The 17,911-nt window shown below is 41.9% G+C and overlaps 1 protein-coding gene across 1 annotated transcript; it reads left to right on the top strand.

Annotated features, from left to right (window-relative positions):
• The first annotated feature begins 199 nt into the window (after positions 1-199).
• LOC120571067 (gastrula zinc finger protein XlCGF8.2DB-like) lies at positions 200-2,045 on the top strand. The gene has a single exon (XM_039819771.1). The coding sequence runs from the start codon at positions 362-364 to the stop codon at positions 1,211-1,213; it is 852 nt and encodes a 283-aa protein (XP_039675705.1). The 5' UTR covers positions 200-361; the 3' UTR covers positions 1,214-2,045.
• The last annotated feature ends 15,866 nt before the right edge of the window (positions 2,046-17,911 follow it).

Raw genomic sequence — 17,911 nt, forward strand, 5'->3', positions numbered from 1 at the left:
GGCTGATATCACCAAGTTCCCATTTACTCCTGTCCCTGTGAAGAGTGAAGATGATGAAGAGGAAGCTCAGTCCTCACAGCTTCATCAGAGACAAACTCAACACATGGAAACAGAAGCTGATGGAGAGGACTGTGGAGGACCAGAACCAGCCAGGAACTCACATCCTCTTTTACAACCAGAGACTGAAGACCAGACTGGAGACTCTTCTGAACCTGAGACTGATGACAGTGCTGATTGGAAGGAGACCAGAGAACCTCAGTCAGCTTTAAACTCTCTGAAACATGATTCAGTATTTAAAAAGAATTTCAGCTGTTCTCAGTGTGGGAACAAATTTAGCACCAAGCCACACCTGAAGAGACACATGAGAATCCACACAGGAGAAAAACCTTTCAGCTGCTCTGAGTGTGGTAAATCTTTCTCTGATAGTGGAACCCTGAAGAAACACATGATGACTCACACAGGTGAAAAACCTTTCAGCTGTTTAGATTGTAAGAAAACATTTTTAATGTCTAGACATTTACAGTTGCACATGATAATCCACACAGGAGAAAAACCTTTCAGCTGCTCAGTCTGTAAGAAATCTTTTACACAGAGTGGAAGTTTACGGATACACATGAGAACTCACACAGGAGAGAAGCCTTTCAGCTGCTCTGAGTGTGGTAAAGCTTTCACTCATAGTGGAGCCCTGAAGAACCACATGAGAACTCACACAGGAGAAAAACCTTTCAGCTGCTCAGTCTGTAAGAAATCTTTTACACAGAGTGGAGATGTACGGTCACACATGAAAACTCACACAGGAGAGAAGCCTTTTAGCTGCTCAGTTTGTAAGAAATCTTTTACACGGAGAGGAGGTTTACGATCACACATGGCCATAGTCCACACAGGAGAGAAACCTTTCAGCTGCTCAGTCTGTAAGAAATATTTTACACAGAGAGGACATTTACAGTCACACATGGCAGTCCACACAGGAGAGAAAAGATTCAGCTGCAGTGTTTGTAACAAAAGATTTGCCTGGCGTTATGATGTCAAAAGACATAAATGTGTTGGTCTGATGGAAACAGAAGCTGATGGAGAGGACTGTGGAGGACCAGAACCAGCCAGGAACTCACATCCACATCCACTTTTACAACCAGAGAATGAAGACCAGACTGGAGACTCTTCTGAACCTGAAACTGATAACATGGAATTAGGGCCAAAACGATTCCTCAAGTAACTCAAATAATTCAAATTACTTTGCAAAATGATTGGCCTCGAAGCTTTGGTTAATTAATGTTACCAACGTTTTATCGCTCATGGTGTTTCCGCTTGGAGGATTATTACTGTCGCACAACAGGCTGACGCTACTGGTGGCACTTGCCATGTAAATAGTGAGGGAGGGGCTAAGAGAAGAGACAGGCTGGAGAAAACGACAGAAAGTGCCCAAAGTTTGGAATCAGTTCAAACGTAATTGAAACAAAAACTCTGTACAGTGTCTCTACTGCAAAATGGAACTAGCTTACCACAATAAAAGCACGACGTCAGTGCTTCAGCATCTCAACAGAAAACATCTGAGTCTAACTTAAGCCTCTATTCCACGAAGGGGATCCGACAAAAATAAATCAGTTGTATTTGACGATGAAACTACACCAAACACAACAACTACCAAAAACAAAGACAAGGAAATACGTAGTGGTGACCACGATCTGATCTGAAGAGCCGACTTGTTGACTATCCCTTTGGAAAAACAGCTGATTGTTGCGCACCATTTTCTCTCTCTATCTCTCTCTCTATCTCTCTTTCTTCATGGAGAAAGAGCTGATCAACGATCTACTAGCATAAGTGTAACAGAGCTGTGTGACATTGTAATCAAATATATAAATGAAAATAGGTTGAGTATAACTTATATACATATAGGCCTATATACAGATCAGTCTCAGGTTGAAACTTGTAATTCTGAAATTTAAGTTGCATAACTTAATGTAATGTTTATGTTGGCGCTGGGCAACGATTAAAAGTTTTAATCGCATGATTTCCCTGATTAATCACGATTAATCGCCTTGTTATACGCAAAATCCAATAATGAATTCAAAAGTAGTGTATAGCACAATTTTGTTTTAAATGTTCTGCCATATGAACAGAAGTGCCATAACATTTGTTTTGCAAGCACTTAACATCAGCATTTTGTTTATACAGTAGCAATTAATTAAAATATTTAGTGTAAATCTCAACTTAAACAATGTAATCAAAGCAAATACAAAATTAAAGCTTATTGCCACTGCCAGGGAATTCATGTTATCCTGTTTGTGTGTGTGTGTATATATATATATATATATATATATATATATATATATATATATATATATATATATATATATATATATATATATATATAAAAAACTGCCCACAAAATCCTGAGACACACACGTTCCACCTCTGTGCAACTTTGATAAAGTGTCCCGCGCATGTTTCAGCATAATGTATCTCCTCTGTTTTCATTAAAGTCAGAGCATGTGAATGCAGCGCCCACTGTTCATCAATATAATGCACTGTAACTCCACAAAAATTGTTTAACATGACTGAACACAACAGGATTAAACGATGAGATGGGTCTTCCCCTCTCCTACAAAAACAGATCGTGCCTTTTGTCTGTCAATGCGTGAACATGTTTACATTTAGGCTATTTTACAATAGATTTTTTTCAGTCAGTTAAGCCAAATAATTAGGTGACAAAAAGCATACATATAGACTATTCATTTTACATATAGACTATTAATTTTACAGGCTAACAAATACAGTGTGGGCAAACTCTTAATTTGAAAAACAACGAATGCATATCCTGCCAATCAGATTTAGCACCACCCACAGGGGGAAATCTGAATATCAAGTGGTTTTTCTGATATCTGTGCAAGAACGGGAAAACCAAAAATCAAGTCATAATTTCGTTTTTTTTGTTTTTCTAAAAAAACGGAAAAACGGAAAAAGGAGTTGTTTTCTCGTTTTCATATGTGAAAACAAAAACAGATGATCGGATGATACGCGGACCTTTTGGCTTCCTCTCATTGCCCTAAACGTTAACTAACTTACATGACAAACTACATAACGTTAATCTTCTTATCAAAAATATGAGTACTGACAGCGTGCCCCAAATGCACCCTGCGCCTTAACAGGCTGCAGGCTCTCTATCAATGGGTCGAGCCCAGAGGGCTTTAGAGCTGTTCTTCTCAGAGCCCAGGAACATTAAACGTCCAACATCATGGTGCAAAGGTCCAGGTACCGTTCGTTCATTTGTTTTTTCTGTCACATATGAAATCGAAAAAACGAGAAAACAACTCGTTTTTCCGTTTTTTTAGAAAAACGAAAAAACGAAATTATGACTTGATTTTTGGTTTTCCCGTTCTTGCATGGAAATCAGAAAAACCACTTGATATTCCGATTTCCCCTGTGGGTGGTGCTAAATCTGATTGGCAGGATATGCATTTGTTTTTCAAATTAAGAGTTTACCCACACTTATTTGTTAGCCTGTAAAATTAATAGTCTATATGTTAAATTAATTGTCTATATACATGCTTTTTGTCACCCAATTATTTGGCTTAACTGACTGAAAAAAATCTATTGAAATAGCCTAAATGTAAACATGTTCACGCATTGACAGACAAAAGGCACAATCTATTTTTGTAGGTTAGATAGATAGATAGATAGATAGATAGATAGATAGATAGATAGATAGATACTTTATTGATCCCCAAGGGGAAATTCAAGGTTCCAGTAGCTTAAAGACATCACACACAACATACACATACATCACTAACAGGATCATAAAAAAAGCAACTCCACATGAATAGCATGGACAATGAAATAAAAAATACTAAATAAATTAAAAAAATCCACATGAATGTACTAAGGGATGTATAAGCATGAAACGCTTGCAGTGACAGGGCAGGGACTGATCCTGTGATTCAGTATGAGAGTGTGTGTCATGGTGGTAGTGCAAATAGGTCCAATAGTGCAAGGATAAAGTCTAGAGAGCAGCATTAAATATGGACAAGAGATCAAAAGTCAATATTAGAGGTTTGAAGTAATAGGGTTACAGCCATTGTTCATGTATTAAGTTATGTTAGACCTCAGTCCAGGCTGGTGGGAGGAGGGAGGGAGGGATTGCATATATGGGCTAATATAGCCAGTAAACAGTGTAAACAGTAAACAGTGGGCCAGTGGACAGTCAGTACATAACTGTTATTGTAGGAGGTAGTGGAAGTGGTGGAGAGGGAGGAGAGGCAGACAGACTATGCAGAGAAGTCTCTCTCTCCTCTTCTCTTTAGTGAAGCATTGTAGAGTTGTCTGGCCCTGGGGACAAATTACTTTCTCAGTCTGTCATGACTGACAAAATGACCGTTCCATTAATACTCATCATACAAATTTAAATAATACATTTATTCTTTGTTTTAGATGTTTTTATTAACTTAAATTCTTATGAATAATACAATTGTTTTGTCTATTTGTTATTTATGGCCCACATGCCTCATTGATCTGAGCTTATACATCTTAAATTCGGCAGAACTAAAAAGCATAATTGCTGGATTAATTTGACGATAATAAATAATCCGATGAAACATAGTATACTGTTTATCACAGATTACTTTGGGCCAAAGTTACCAAGGACATTTGTTAAGAAACCATTTAAAATGTATACATTCACATAAAGTAAAAACCTGTTTAGGTCAAAAGTAAAGAGATTTTATCTGTCACTTTGGAAAAGAGAGAGACTCTGAGAAAAGGTTAGTGTAGTAGGGAAAAAAAAGCAGGGAAATATTTACAAAATATTAAAAATAATAAAATGATCTATGTCTTTTGGTACAATATAAAGTATCTGCATTCAGGAATAAGTTGGACTGTGTTGGGCTTGCGTGGAACAGGGCTCAGTCCCTGTGCAATTTGTTACAATTTGAAGTTGCGGCCCTTTAAAGGTGAATACAGATGTGGTGAGAATGTTTTTATGTCAGCTATATGTAGTGTTTGGAGCTACTGTGTGGTGGGTTGGGGGAATGCTGGGATAACCGAGAAGGCCAGGATTGATAGAGTGACTAAAAGGGCTGGAAAAATGGTAGGAGGGAATGCGTGGATCAAGCATATGAAGACCGTCTGGCAAAAATGACACAGAAAATAATGAGGGAACCGGGTCACCCTCTTCATGATAATCTGCCTGGTAGGGTTAGAGAACGTAGTGGTAGGCTAAGGCCTCCCGTGATACGAACTAAGCGGTATGCTCTCTCTTTTTATCCCTCAGGCTATCAGACAGCACAGCAAGCACTTTAAGCGTTACATTTTTATAAATTTTGTATTGTATTGTATTATATTATATTTATTGTATTGTATTAGGCGGGTGTGAGCACTGTAATTTCCATTTTTATGGATGAAATAAACTTGACTTTGACTTTGACTTTACCGCATGATGCTTTGAAACACTTGACGACCAACAGCGAGCAAACATCACAACTTTATTTTTTTATTAAATCTTTCTTATACAATAGTCATACAAACAATCAAGACTATTAACCATAGACTGTATATTATTATACGCTACGTTGGAGTTTACCCCGGTGGACGAGAGGGTCGCCTCCCTACGCCTGCGGGTTGTGGGGGGGAAAACTCTGACTGTTGTTTGTGCATATGCACCAAACAGGAGTTCGGAGTATTCGGCCTTCTTGGAGACCTTGAGTGGAGTCCTGCATGGGGCGCCAGTGGGGACTCCATTGTTCTGCTGGGGACTTCAACGCACCGCGTGGGCAATGATGGAGACACCTGGAGGCGTGATTGGGAGGAACGGCCTCCCTGATCTAAACCAGAGTGGTTGTTTGTTGTTGGACTTCTGTGCTAGTCATGGATTGTCTACGCCGAACACCATGTTCGACATAGGGATGCTCATAAGTGTACCTGGTACCAGAGCACCCTAGGCCAAGGAAGGTCAATGATCGATTTTATAATCGTTTCATCTGATCTGAGGCCGTATGTTTGAACACTTCGGGTGAAGAGAGGGGCAGAGCTGTCAACCGATCACCATCTGGTGGTGAGTTGGGTCAGGGGTGGGGAAGACTCTGGACAGACCTGGTAAGCCCAAACGTGTAGTGCGGGTAAATTGGGAACATCTGGAGGAGGCCCCTGTCCAACGGACTTTCAACTCGCACCTCCGGCGGAGCTTTTTGTGCATCCCTGTGGAGGCTGGGGGCATTGAACCAGAGTGGACAATGTTCAAAGTTTCCATTGCTGAAGCTGCGGCGAGGAGCTGTGGTCTTAGGGTCTTAGGTGCCTCAAGGGGCGGTGTAGTGGCAATCTGTCCACAAAAAATGCCACTGGAATTTGAAGCCATTTCCAACTCTTGCTGTTGCAACAAATGAGGTCCGCCATCGCCGTATAGTTAATCCTTTATTGTAGAAATGTAATTAAAAAACACATACAAAAAACTGATTTGCAAGATTAAAACAAACAAGCGAGATCTAAAACCATCACTATCGCACAGCTGAGGTTGAAAAACTGTGGCTTCCCAGACTAGATTCTCCCTCTGGCTCACCTGTGATTCCCTTACTACCCTGGCTGATTAGCACATACACACAGGTGCGCGGGTGACGTAATGATCAAACCATTCACACAAACCTACCACCCACACACACACTATCCCTGCACACACACACATCCAAATTGGCTGCAACACCGGCCCCTAATTGTTACTGTATAATAACACAACAATTCACAAAGTTAATAATGGAGCCAATGACAAATCAATCAATAATGTTCATAGTACAAGTGCAATAATGTCCATGTCGGTAAATATCCATGGAAAAGGTAACCTCAATGTTGAGATTTCAGCATTACAAAAGTCTTAATCAGCCTCCAGCAGAAGACAGATCTTTGTGATCTGTCTCTCAAGTATGTTACATTTGGTCAGAACTTTGACAGACCGTACCAGTCCCTGCTTGTCTGGAAAGGTCTGCAACACCTTTCTAACAGCCAGGATCCACGAGGAGCAGTAGAGTCCGCCACAAGAACAATGTCCCCTGCAACAAAGCTCCTCTTGTCCTTTGACCACCGTTGCCGTTCAGCAGTGGTAAGTATGTACAGATATAGGGGGGGGCCTTGCGGGGTTTTTTTTTTTTAAAACAAAAGCAAGCCCCCCCATTTTGTTTTTTTGGTTTTTTTTTTTTTTTTTTCACTTTGTTCTTCTGTTCAGTTATGTCAAGTCCATTACCAGACACACGCGCGCCTGTATTTCCTGTCTTTTTCTGACACAACAACTGCAACACCTTTCTCCATTGATGAAACCAAGCAACTGAGGTCTTTTCCCTTTTGTTGATCAGCTGGGTTTTTGCATTCTGTGACTCTTTGATGATTACAGTATTCACAATAGCCTGTCTTTTGACCTCAGGGTCATCACAGCTGAAAGAAGCAGGTTCCACAATATGAATAGGCCATTCACTTTCATTCTTGAAAAGGAAGTCCGGGCCGTGGATCCATCTGCAACATGTAAGGAGTTCCTCAGCTTTCAAACCACGAGAGGCCTCGTCCACTGGATTCCGTTTTTTGTCAACATACCTCCATTTGGGAGACAACATTATCCTCTCTGACAGGTAATCTCAAGCAGTAATGTCCACTGTTAAGTTCAGCTGAACTGTTCATGGTTTCCATAAAATTAAGATATTCTCTGGACATTTCTGGCTTGTCATCTGATGATTTCTCATTGAAGTTATGGTTATATTGCTTCACCAGTAATTCCTCTATGTGAGCAATGGTTATTCTGTTGGCTGTGATAGTGGGACAGCTGATTCGTCTCATTGCCTCCTCTTACTGGTCCATTGATAACCCAGCCGAAGTATGGTTCTGACAGCATAAGGTCCTTCATTATTGCGCGTACCACTTGCCATGGTTCCATTACCTTTGGCACATTGGTCCCAATTAACAGCTACTCAGCCATCAATTATAAAGGAATTTCCGCAAGGCTTAAGTGTGCGCCAAGCACGTAACTCTTTCCGCTCGTTGAATGTTGTCCCGAGTCACAGGCATCTTACGCTGGGTGTAGACTTCTGGCAATTCAAAGTAGGTGTTACCATTAAGTGCAGCTATCTCCAGTCCTGAGATAACATGACTGTCAACAAACTTTTCTTGATTCATAGTCCTTAACAGGTTTTTGGCACTCCTTCCTCTGACCTTTAGCTCCCTCATGAGTAGCTCAGAGCAGAAAGTGGCAGTGCTGCCAGGATCTAAAATGCATATGTGGTTAGCATTTTGCTGCCTTTCTTAGCCTTAATCTGTACAGGAACAATTGCCAAAAACGCTGTCCTGCTCCGGCCCCTATATGGCCACATGTCTTGGGGAGAAACTGCATGACTGTTTCCTGATATTTCCTGCTGTGTGTCCTCTGAATTGATTTTCTTCTCTCTTGAATGGATGTGAAGGATGGTGGGATGTTTTAAATTACACAACTTTGCCAAGACAGACGCCTATGACAGTCCTTGCTCATGTGTCCAACAGATAAACACCCAAAACAAACACCTTTCTCCTTCAAGAAGTTCATTTTTTCACCGTGTAACTTCTTCTCCATTTTGGGACACGACTCCAATTTGTGACCCTCTTCACACAGCAGACAAAACACCCTTGTTGGTTCATCAGGTAAGTTTCTTTCATTTTGCATTTGAGTCACAGGTTGAGCATTGACAGCTGCCACAGAAGTAGCGAAACTGCTTCCTTTTCCTTTAAAGCATCCTTGTGAGACTTTATTTCTCTCTTTATACTGAGGTGTTGAGGTGAATGTGTCTTGAATGTTTCCAAAGAGTGGACTGGAAGCAATGGACACTTGCCTTTCAATTAAGTTGACAATATCACTGAAACCTGCTTGGCGACTGTGCTTCTCCTGCAGCTCATAAGCAGTGTTTCTCCATTTTTCCCTCAATTTATATGGTAGCTTCAAGACAATAGCACGCATGTTGGATGGCATATTCATCTCTGACATATAGCTGATGTCCTCCATAGCATTACAGCAGACACGTAAAAACAAAGCAAAAGCTTGCAAAGCTTCAAGGTCTTCTGATTTTACTGATGGCCATCCAAAAGCTTTCTCCATGTATGCAGTGGCTATTTTTGTTAATTTCCAAAGCGTTCTTTTAAAAGGGTCCTTGCTCTTTGATATCCTCTTCTCCGTGTGGCATGTGTTGACAGCTACGCGTAACCAGCCCCTGTTTGTGTCTTTAGTATAAAAAAAAAACAAAGATAAACAGTCTATGCTGCTAGCAGCCTTTCCTTCCACTCCATGCTCAAATGCTCTGATAAATGTGCTATACTCAAGAGGATCTCCATCAAAACTTGGTATATCCCTTGGAGGTAATGATAATGAAGAATGTTGTTGCACTAGCAGAGCAGTTATTTCATTTTGTCGTTGCATGATGGAAAGAAGATTGCCTTGGTCAACATTAGTTTGCATCAGGTCAACACGTTGAATGGGTTCCTTTGTGTCATGTATTACATGAGATGTTTCCTGAAATGTTTGAGGAATGCTTGGTTGGGGATTCAGAGCATAAACCTTTGGTCCTACATGCTTTGAAAATGTTTCCTGGTGTCGTGCTCCCATTGATATGGCAGTTTTGTTGCCTCCTATTGGTGGAAGATTCAACTGATGATTGGAATAGTTAGGCTGTGCCTCCCTTAGCACTGCCACATTACTGCCTCCTGTTGGTGGATTATTGAATTGATGATTGGAATATTTAGGCTGTGCCTCCATTAGCACTGCCACATTACTGCCTCCTGTTGGTGGATGATTGAATTGATGCTTTGAACTTTGTGGAACAAATTCCATAGCAGCGAGTCTGAGAGAAGATTTACGTTTAGAACTTCTCAGATAAGAATTCATTCCATCTGAATGAGCTCTCGAGCTCTGCACATCAGATGCTCTGTACACATTAACCTTTGCAGTTTGAACAGCAATTTGACTTTGCAATTCCAGCAATTCCTTTTTCTGTCGGATTTGCTCCTCCTGAGCGTCCAGCTCATGTCTTTCTTTAAGGGCAGCTACCTTTGCAAAGAGCAGCCCCGCCCTCTCCGCTTTTAGGCATGCAGAGGAAATTGAAGACCTTGAAGACCTTTGACTGTAACGGCCAGTTGATGAGCCTGTTTTACCACCAACATTAGAAATGCTGTCCCCTGGACCAATGTCATCAGTGACCACAGTTGTGGCAGGTGCAGTTTTGAGCACAGTTTTGTTTAGTGCAGCAGCATCATCATCGTCATCATCATCATCATCATCATTGTCCCTTTTGTCAAGCAACCACTCGTCCATGTTTTGTATTATTGCTTTATTGCTGTGCATTTGTGTTTCAACCCATTCATTTTGTTTTGACATTTCATCCTCAGGTAGTTTTTGTTTCAGTGATTCATGAAACTGTTCAATTTCCACACAAAGTTTCAAACACATTTCATACTTTGTTTGTACCTCAGACACATTTCCCTTTGAAAGCATCAGTTGCTTAACTTCCTTTGTTAGCTTGTGTAGTTTCTTTATCCTGGAATTCCTTTCCTTTTGATTTGATATTATTTTTAATTCCAATGCTTTGGCCGTTAGTTTGACCGATCTTTTACCACATTCATTTTCCGTTTCACTTTGATTGACAGCTGCAGACACATCACTCATTTTGATATTGATTTAGCAGCTCTGCTGAAGGCTTTATTAAGAAATGTAGCAGGATGGACCTGTATCCCTTTTGTGAGAAGGCCAATCTCTTCCACACAGCGTAACAATTCTTGTTTTGTCCTACCGTGATTCTTCTGCGAAGCTTTTGCTCAGGCTGTATCTGTTTCCAAGTGAGCGGATTCAGCTGGCACGGAATGAATGAAGCGCGGTGCTGTCCTTCCTCCTGCAGATCCAATAGTTCCGTCCTTTGAAGCTAAGTTTTTCAACAAAATGTAGTGGCAATCTGTCCACAAAAAATGCCACTGCAGGGAATTTGAAGCCATTTCCAACTCTTGCTGTTGCAACAAATGAGGTCCGCCATCGCCGTATAGTTAATCCTAGAAATGTATTTAAAAACACATACAAAAAACTGATTTGCAAGATTAAAAACGAACAGACGAGATCTAAAAACCATCACTATCGCACAGCTGAGGTTGAAAAACTGTGTGGCTTCCCAGACTAGATTCTCCCTCTGGCTCACCTGTGATTCCCTTACTACCCTGGCTGATTAGCACATACACACAGGTGCGCAGGTGACGTAATGATCAAACCATTCACACAAACCTACCACCCACACACACACTATCCCTGCACACACACACATCCAAATTGGCTGCAACAGGCGGTAACCCACGAACACCGTGGTGGACACCGGTGGTCAGGGAAGCCGTCCGACTGAAGAAGGAGTCTTTCCGGGAAATGTTTTCCCAGAGGACTCCGGAGGCAGTTGCAGGGTACCGAAGGGCCCGAAGGGCTGCAGCCTCTGCCGTGAAAGAGGCAAAGCAGCGGGTGTGGGAGAAGTTCGGAGAAGACATGGAGAAGGACTTTCGGTCGGCACCAAAGTGCTTCTGGAAAACTGTTCGCCACCTCAGGAGGGGAAAAGGGAACCATCCAAGCTGTGTACAGCAAGGATGGGACACTGTTGACCTCAACTGAGGAGGTAATAGGGCGGTGGAAGGAGCACTTTGAGGAACTCCTGAATCCGACTAATAAGCCTCTATGTTAGAGGCAGAGCTGGAGGATGACGGGGATTGTCGTTGATTTCCCGGGCGGAAGTCACTGATGTAGTCAAACAACTCCACAGTGGCAAAGCCCCGGGAGATTGATGAGATCCGTCCAGAAATGCTCAAGGCTCTGGGTGTGGAGGGGCTGTCCTGGTTGACACGTCTCTTCAACATTGCGTGGAAGTCTGGAACAGTGCCAAAGGAGTGGCAGACTGGGGTGATGGTTCCCCTTTAAAAGGGGGACCAGAGGGTGTGTGCCAATTACAGGGGTATCACACTTCTCAGCCTCCCTGGTAAAGTCTACTCCAAGGTGCTGGAAAGGAGGGTTCGGCCGATAGTCGAACCTCAGGTTGAGGAGGAACAATGCGGATTCCGGCCTGGTCGTGGAACAACGGACCAGCTCTTCACTCTCGCAAGGATCCTGGAGGGGGCCTGGGAGTATGCCCAACCGGTCTACATGTGCTTTGTGGATTTGGAGAAGGCGTGACCGGGTCCCCGAAAGTGAAAAGGAAATAGAAGTGGGGGAGGTGGGGCGGGTTGCGGCGGAGTATGGGGTGAGGGGCCTTTACTCAGGGCCATGTCACCGTTACGACAGAAAGAGCTGTGTCCGCGGTTTGCGCAGTAAGTCGGACTCCGTTTCAGGTGAGGGTTGGCCTCCGCCAGGGCTGCGCTTTGTCACCAATCCTGTTTGTAGTATTTATGGACAGGATATCGAGGCGTAGTCGGGGTGGGGAGGGGTTGCAGTTGGGTGGGCTGGGGATCTCATCGCTGCTTTTTGCAGATGATGTGGTCCTGATGGCATCATCGGCTGCGACCTTCAGCACTCACTGGATCGGTTCGCAGCCGAAGTGTGAGCGGTTGGGATGAGGATCAGCACCTCTACGGAGGCCATGGTTCTCAGCAGGAAACCGATGGAATGCCTTCTCCAGGTAGGGAATGAGTCCTTACCCCAAGTGAAGGAGTTCAAGTACCTTGGGGTTTTGTTCGAGTGAGGGGACAATGGGGCGGAGATTGGTCGGAGAATCGGCGCGGGGTGCGGTATTACATTCCATCTATCGCACCGTTGTAACGAAAAGAGAGCTGAGCCAGAAGGCAAAGCTCCGATCTACCGGGCTCCGTTTTCGCCCTTACCTATGGTCATGAAGGCTGGGTCATGACCGAAGAACGAGATCCAGGGTACAAGCGGCGAAATGGGTTTCCTCAGGAGGGTGGCGGCGTGCTCCCTTAGAGATAGGGGTGAAGCTCAGTCATCCGTAGGAGCTCGGAGTAGAGGCCGCTGCTCCTCGCGTGGTGAAAGGAGCCAGTTGAGGTGGTTCGGGCATCTGGTAAGGATGCCCCTGCGGCCTCCCTAGGGGAGGTTGTTCCGAGGCACGTCCAGCTGGGAGGAGGCCTCGGGAAGACCCAGGACTAGGTGGAGGGATTATATCTCCAACCTGGCCTGGGAACGCCTCGGGATCCCCCAGTCGGAGCTGGTTAATGTTGCTCGGGAAAGGGAAGTTTGGGGTCCCCTGCTGGAGCTGCTCCCCCCGCGACCCGACACCGGATAAGCGGACGAAGATGGATGGATGTATATTATTAATGCGATGAAGTGTAAACGTACATAAGTGTCCTTTCGAAGACGGAATGACAGCTCTTCCAACGACCACTGCTGTATACCACTATAGTAGCTACATGCTACAGTAAACATGTCATCTTAGCTGGTAGTGTTGTTAAATTCTCCCCAATTCCGGGTCATATTCCTGCTGAAACATGTCCGATTGGGTAGTGTTTGGTTCAGAACCCTTTATCTGCGATTTTTGACCTTAGAAAGTGCTGCTTCGTTCCACTACAATCTAACGTTAGCATACTCTATTATAACTATTATGTAGCTGTATGCTAACGCATTAAAGCAATTTGTCCCCAGGGCCATACAACTCTACAATGCTTCACTAAAGAGAAGAGGAGAGAGAGACTTCTCTGCATATTCTGTCTGCCTCTCCTCCCTCTGCACCACTTCCACTATCTCCTACAATAACAGTTATGTACTGACTGTCCACTGGCCCACGGTTTACTGTTTACACTGTTTACTGGCTATATCAGCCCATATATGCAATCCCTCCCTCCCTCCTCCCACCAGCTTGGATTGAGGTCTAACATAACTTAATACATGAACAATGGCTGTAACCCTATTACTTCAAACCTCTAATATTGACTTTTGATCTCTTATATTGTCCATATTTAATGCTGGTCTCTAGACTTTATCCTTGCACTACTGGACCTATTTGCACTACCACCATGACACACACTCTCATACTGAATCACAGGGTCAGTCCCTGCCCTATCACTGCAAGCGTCTCATGCTTATACATCCCTTAGTACATTCATGTGGATTTTTTATGTTTTAATTTATTTAGTATTTTTATTTTATTGTCCATGCTATTCATGTGGAGTTGCTTTTTTATGATCCTGTTTGTGATGTATGTTGAGCTACTGGGACCTTGAATTTCCCCTTGGGGATCAATAAAGTATCTATCTATCTATCTATCTATCTATCCATCTATCCATCTATCCATCTATCCATCTATCTATCCATCTATCCATCTATCCATCTATCCATCTACCCATCTATCTATCTATCTATCTATCTATCTATCTATCTATCCATCTATCTATCTATTTATTTTTGACTGGGAACAAAAAATTGTTTAACATGACTGAACACAACAGGATTAAACGATGAGATGGGTCTTCCCCTCTCCTACAAAAACAGATCGTGCCTTTTGTCTGTCAATGCGTGAACATGTTTACATTTAGGCTATTTTACAATAGATTTTTTTCAGTCAGTTAAGCCAAATAATTATTTGACAAAAAGCATACATATAGACTATTCATTTTACATATAGACTATTAATTTTACAGGCTAACAAATACAGTGTGGGCAAACTCTTAATTTGAAAAACAACGAATGCATATCCTGCCAATCAGATTTAGCACCACCCACAGGGGGAAATCTGAATATCAAGTGGTTTTTCTGATATCTGTGCAAGAACGGGAAAACCAAAAATCAAGTCATAATTTCGTTTTTTTTGTTTTTCTAAAAAAACGGAAAAACGGAAAAAGGAGTTGTTTTCTCGTTTTCATATGTGAAAACAAAAACAGATGATCGGATGATACGCGGACCTTTTGGCTTCCTCTCATTGCCCTAAACGTTAACTAACTTACATGACAAACTACATAACGTTAATCTTCTTATCAAAAATATGAGTACTGACAGCGTGCCCCAAATGCACCCTGCGCCTTAACAGGCTGCAGGCTCTCTATCAATGGGTCGAGCCCAGAGGGCTTTAGAGCTGTTCTTCTCAGAGCCCAGGAACATTAAACGTCCAACATCATGGTGCAAAGTTTGTCAAAAGGGAGGTAGGGAGAGTTAGAAAATAATATATATTATTGTCCACCATGACAAGTCTAACTTCAGACAGTGAGGTGGATTAACTTTACTCTTTTGCCCAAGTAAAATATAGTTTATTTATTGTCACCATATGACCTGTCCGGTATCATCCAGTAGAAACCATTTTAACTTTGGATCAATAGACTGAGATTAAAAATGATGTCTAATGGATGTTTGTTAGGTTTAACTGATGCTTTTGACTTAAGCTGCCCATCATCTTGCCTTTGTTGTCTCACAAAACTTACAATTCACAGTGTTTCCTGCTTTATGAAGGTGAAGTTAATGGTCACCTTCAAACAAGAAAATCAGATGAAATTACACTGCAAGACCAAAACTTGCATCTTCTGTTTGACACTTTAAAAGGAAAGGAAACTATTATCATCTTTAATTTGGTTCTTTGTTTTCTCAGAGCTCTGAAAATGTAATAAGGTATTTGTCTTTCTTAAAAAGTGTGTTTTAATCATTTATATTCCTGCGTGTTTTTCAGAGGAAATATGGAACACTTCCGAACTTTTATTTTGAAGCTCACCAACTAATCAGCACCGGAAGCTGTAGTCTTCACTGCGGCTAACTTCACATTTTGAACAAGATGGAGTCTAGCAGAAAGGAGTATTAGCAGAGTGTCTTTGTTGTGTTGAAAAAGAGGTAAAATGTGTAAAGTCCAGATGCTGAGAGCGTTGGTGGAGCAGCGACTAACTGCGGCTGCTGAAGAGATATTTGGGCTGTTTGAAAGAACGATAGCAGAGTACGAGGAGGAACTTTGTCGTTCAAAAGAGGAGAACGAGCGACAACGGGAGCTACTGGACGCTGTTTTCAACCCTCAGCTTCGGCTACACAGAGCAGGTTTGGTCATTAAACCTTCAGTTGATCTTTCTCTCCTTCCTGGGATCTCTTCTCTCAGCAACGATATGACGATAGGACGTATGGAAATAAGCATCTGTTCATAAGATCCATTGTAATCTTCGCTCTTTAACAGGCCTTCGCCAAACCCACCAGACTCCATGTAAATAATCAGGACTTTTATCATCGTAAAACACACTGCATTCAAAGTGGACAGAAACGCAATAAACCAATCAAAAGCCGTCTTGGTTCATCTTTCCACTGTTCCAACAATCACCACTCTGGTTTGGTTGAAATAAACCCTTAATTCACAGATTTACATGTGGAAATGTGCTGGCTCTATACACGCTAAAAGTCCTGATTATTTACATGGAGTCTGGTGCGTTTGGTGATGATGATTTCGGGGCTGTTTTCTAGATAAACACAGGTTCTTATTTAATAGGTATTCCCTTAGGACTGTATAGGTGATTGTTACATAGTAGTGATGTTCACCTTGGAACACAACAGCACAGTATTGTAACCTCTGAGGCTTAGAGGTGTGTGTGTGTGTGTGTGTGTGTGTGTGTGTGTGTGTGTGTGTGTGTGTGTGTGTGTGTGTGCGTGCTTGCGTGCGTGCGTATGTGTGCATTTGTGTGTTTGTCTCTAACAACAACAAATTTATTTAAAATTCTCTATTCCAGACTCAAGCAACACAAACATATATATATATATATATATATATATTCACATTTTAACATGTTTTCCTACAACACGTTAATTTAATGATTGACATTTTCTAACAATTCATAAATAAGTTACATAAATTACTGACAAGCTTTATAATTATACATTAAACCTTTTGACAGGCAAAATGCATCTAAGCTATTCTTAAAATAATCAATTGAAAGGAAACGCACAACTTTTGTTCTGGAAGCTTGTTTTATGATTTTACCGCACCGAGACAGGCATGTTGTAGGGTAGAGTTTTAAAGAATTCCCTCGTGTCTCATACTGTACTGGTCCAAAACTGAAAGATAGGCTCAACTGTTACATCATATATTCCCTGTACAAGCTCATACACCTGAATCATATCACCTCTGTATCTCTCAAATATGAGAGTCTGTAAACTTAAATTTCTCAATCTATCTTCATACGACATTTTTCATTCCTGGAATTCAGCATTTCCCACACATAGACTCGTTTTTTTAACGCTAAAAAGGTTGGTATCTCGTGAACATGTCCGTGTGTTAATGTTGGAGTCCCGACCCGACTCTTACCAAACAAGCGATTGCGCCCGCTTTAGAAAGTTAACTAGTCGCAAGTTTGTGGTAAAATGCAGTTGGGTTGTCGAGGTCAAAACACTATACAGTATGTAGCAGCTGTGAATTAAATAAACTTATTATAAATAATGTGATGTCATTTTTTACTCTTACACTGAAAAAGGCCCGTGTTGAGGATGAGGAGCAGCCTGAACCGGAGGTATCGGTCTGAAACCGAGCTCAACAGTCCGACCAGTGTAATTAGTTATGTTATTAATTTGTTTACAATATTTTCGGCCTTCAACCAGTGCTGTTCAATCATAAAGACCGGGTCAGGGAGAGAAAGAGAGATAGGCTTTTAAGAAAGAGTAGGAGAGGAGGACAGCATCCAACAGCGTGTCCTCAGTTTTTTATACTTGATTGTATGAATTCATTTAGTACCTCTTCTCTGGACCCTTTCAATTTTTTCTACATATTTTCATTTATATGGACACCAGACTGAGCTTGCATATTCAAGATACCAGGGATTTGTAAAATGACCATCCATTCATTTTTATTATTATGGGACCTCATTTTACTGATAGGGACAAACTTCTCCTCTATTTCCTCCTACTTAGACTTTATTAATACCCATTTGTTAACATCATATTTGGATAGATGTGATATTCAATCGAAATTCTTTAATTCCCCATGTGCTTCATCAAAATTGGCCTTAT

The sequence above is a fragment of the Perca fluviatilis genome, chromosome 13, assembly GCF_010015445.1.
Source record: "Perca fluviatilis chromosome 13, GENO_Pfluv_1.0, whole genome shotgun sequence".
NCBI lineage: Eukaryota > Metazoa > Chordata > Actinopteri > Perciformes > Percidae > Perca > Perca fluviatilis.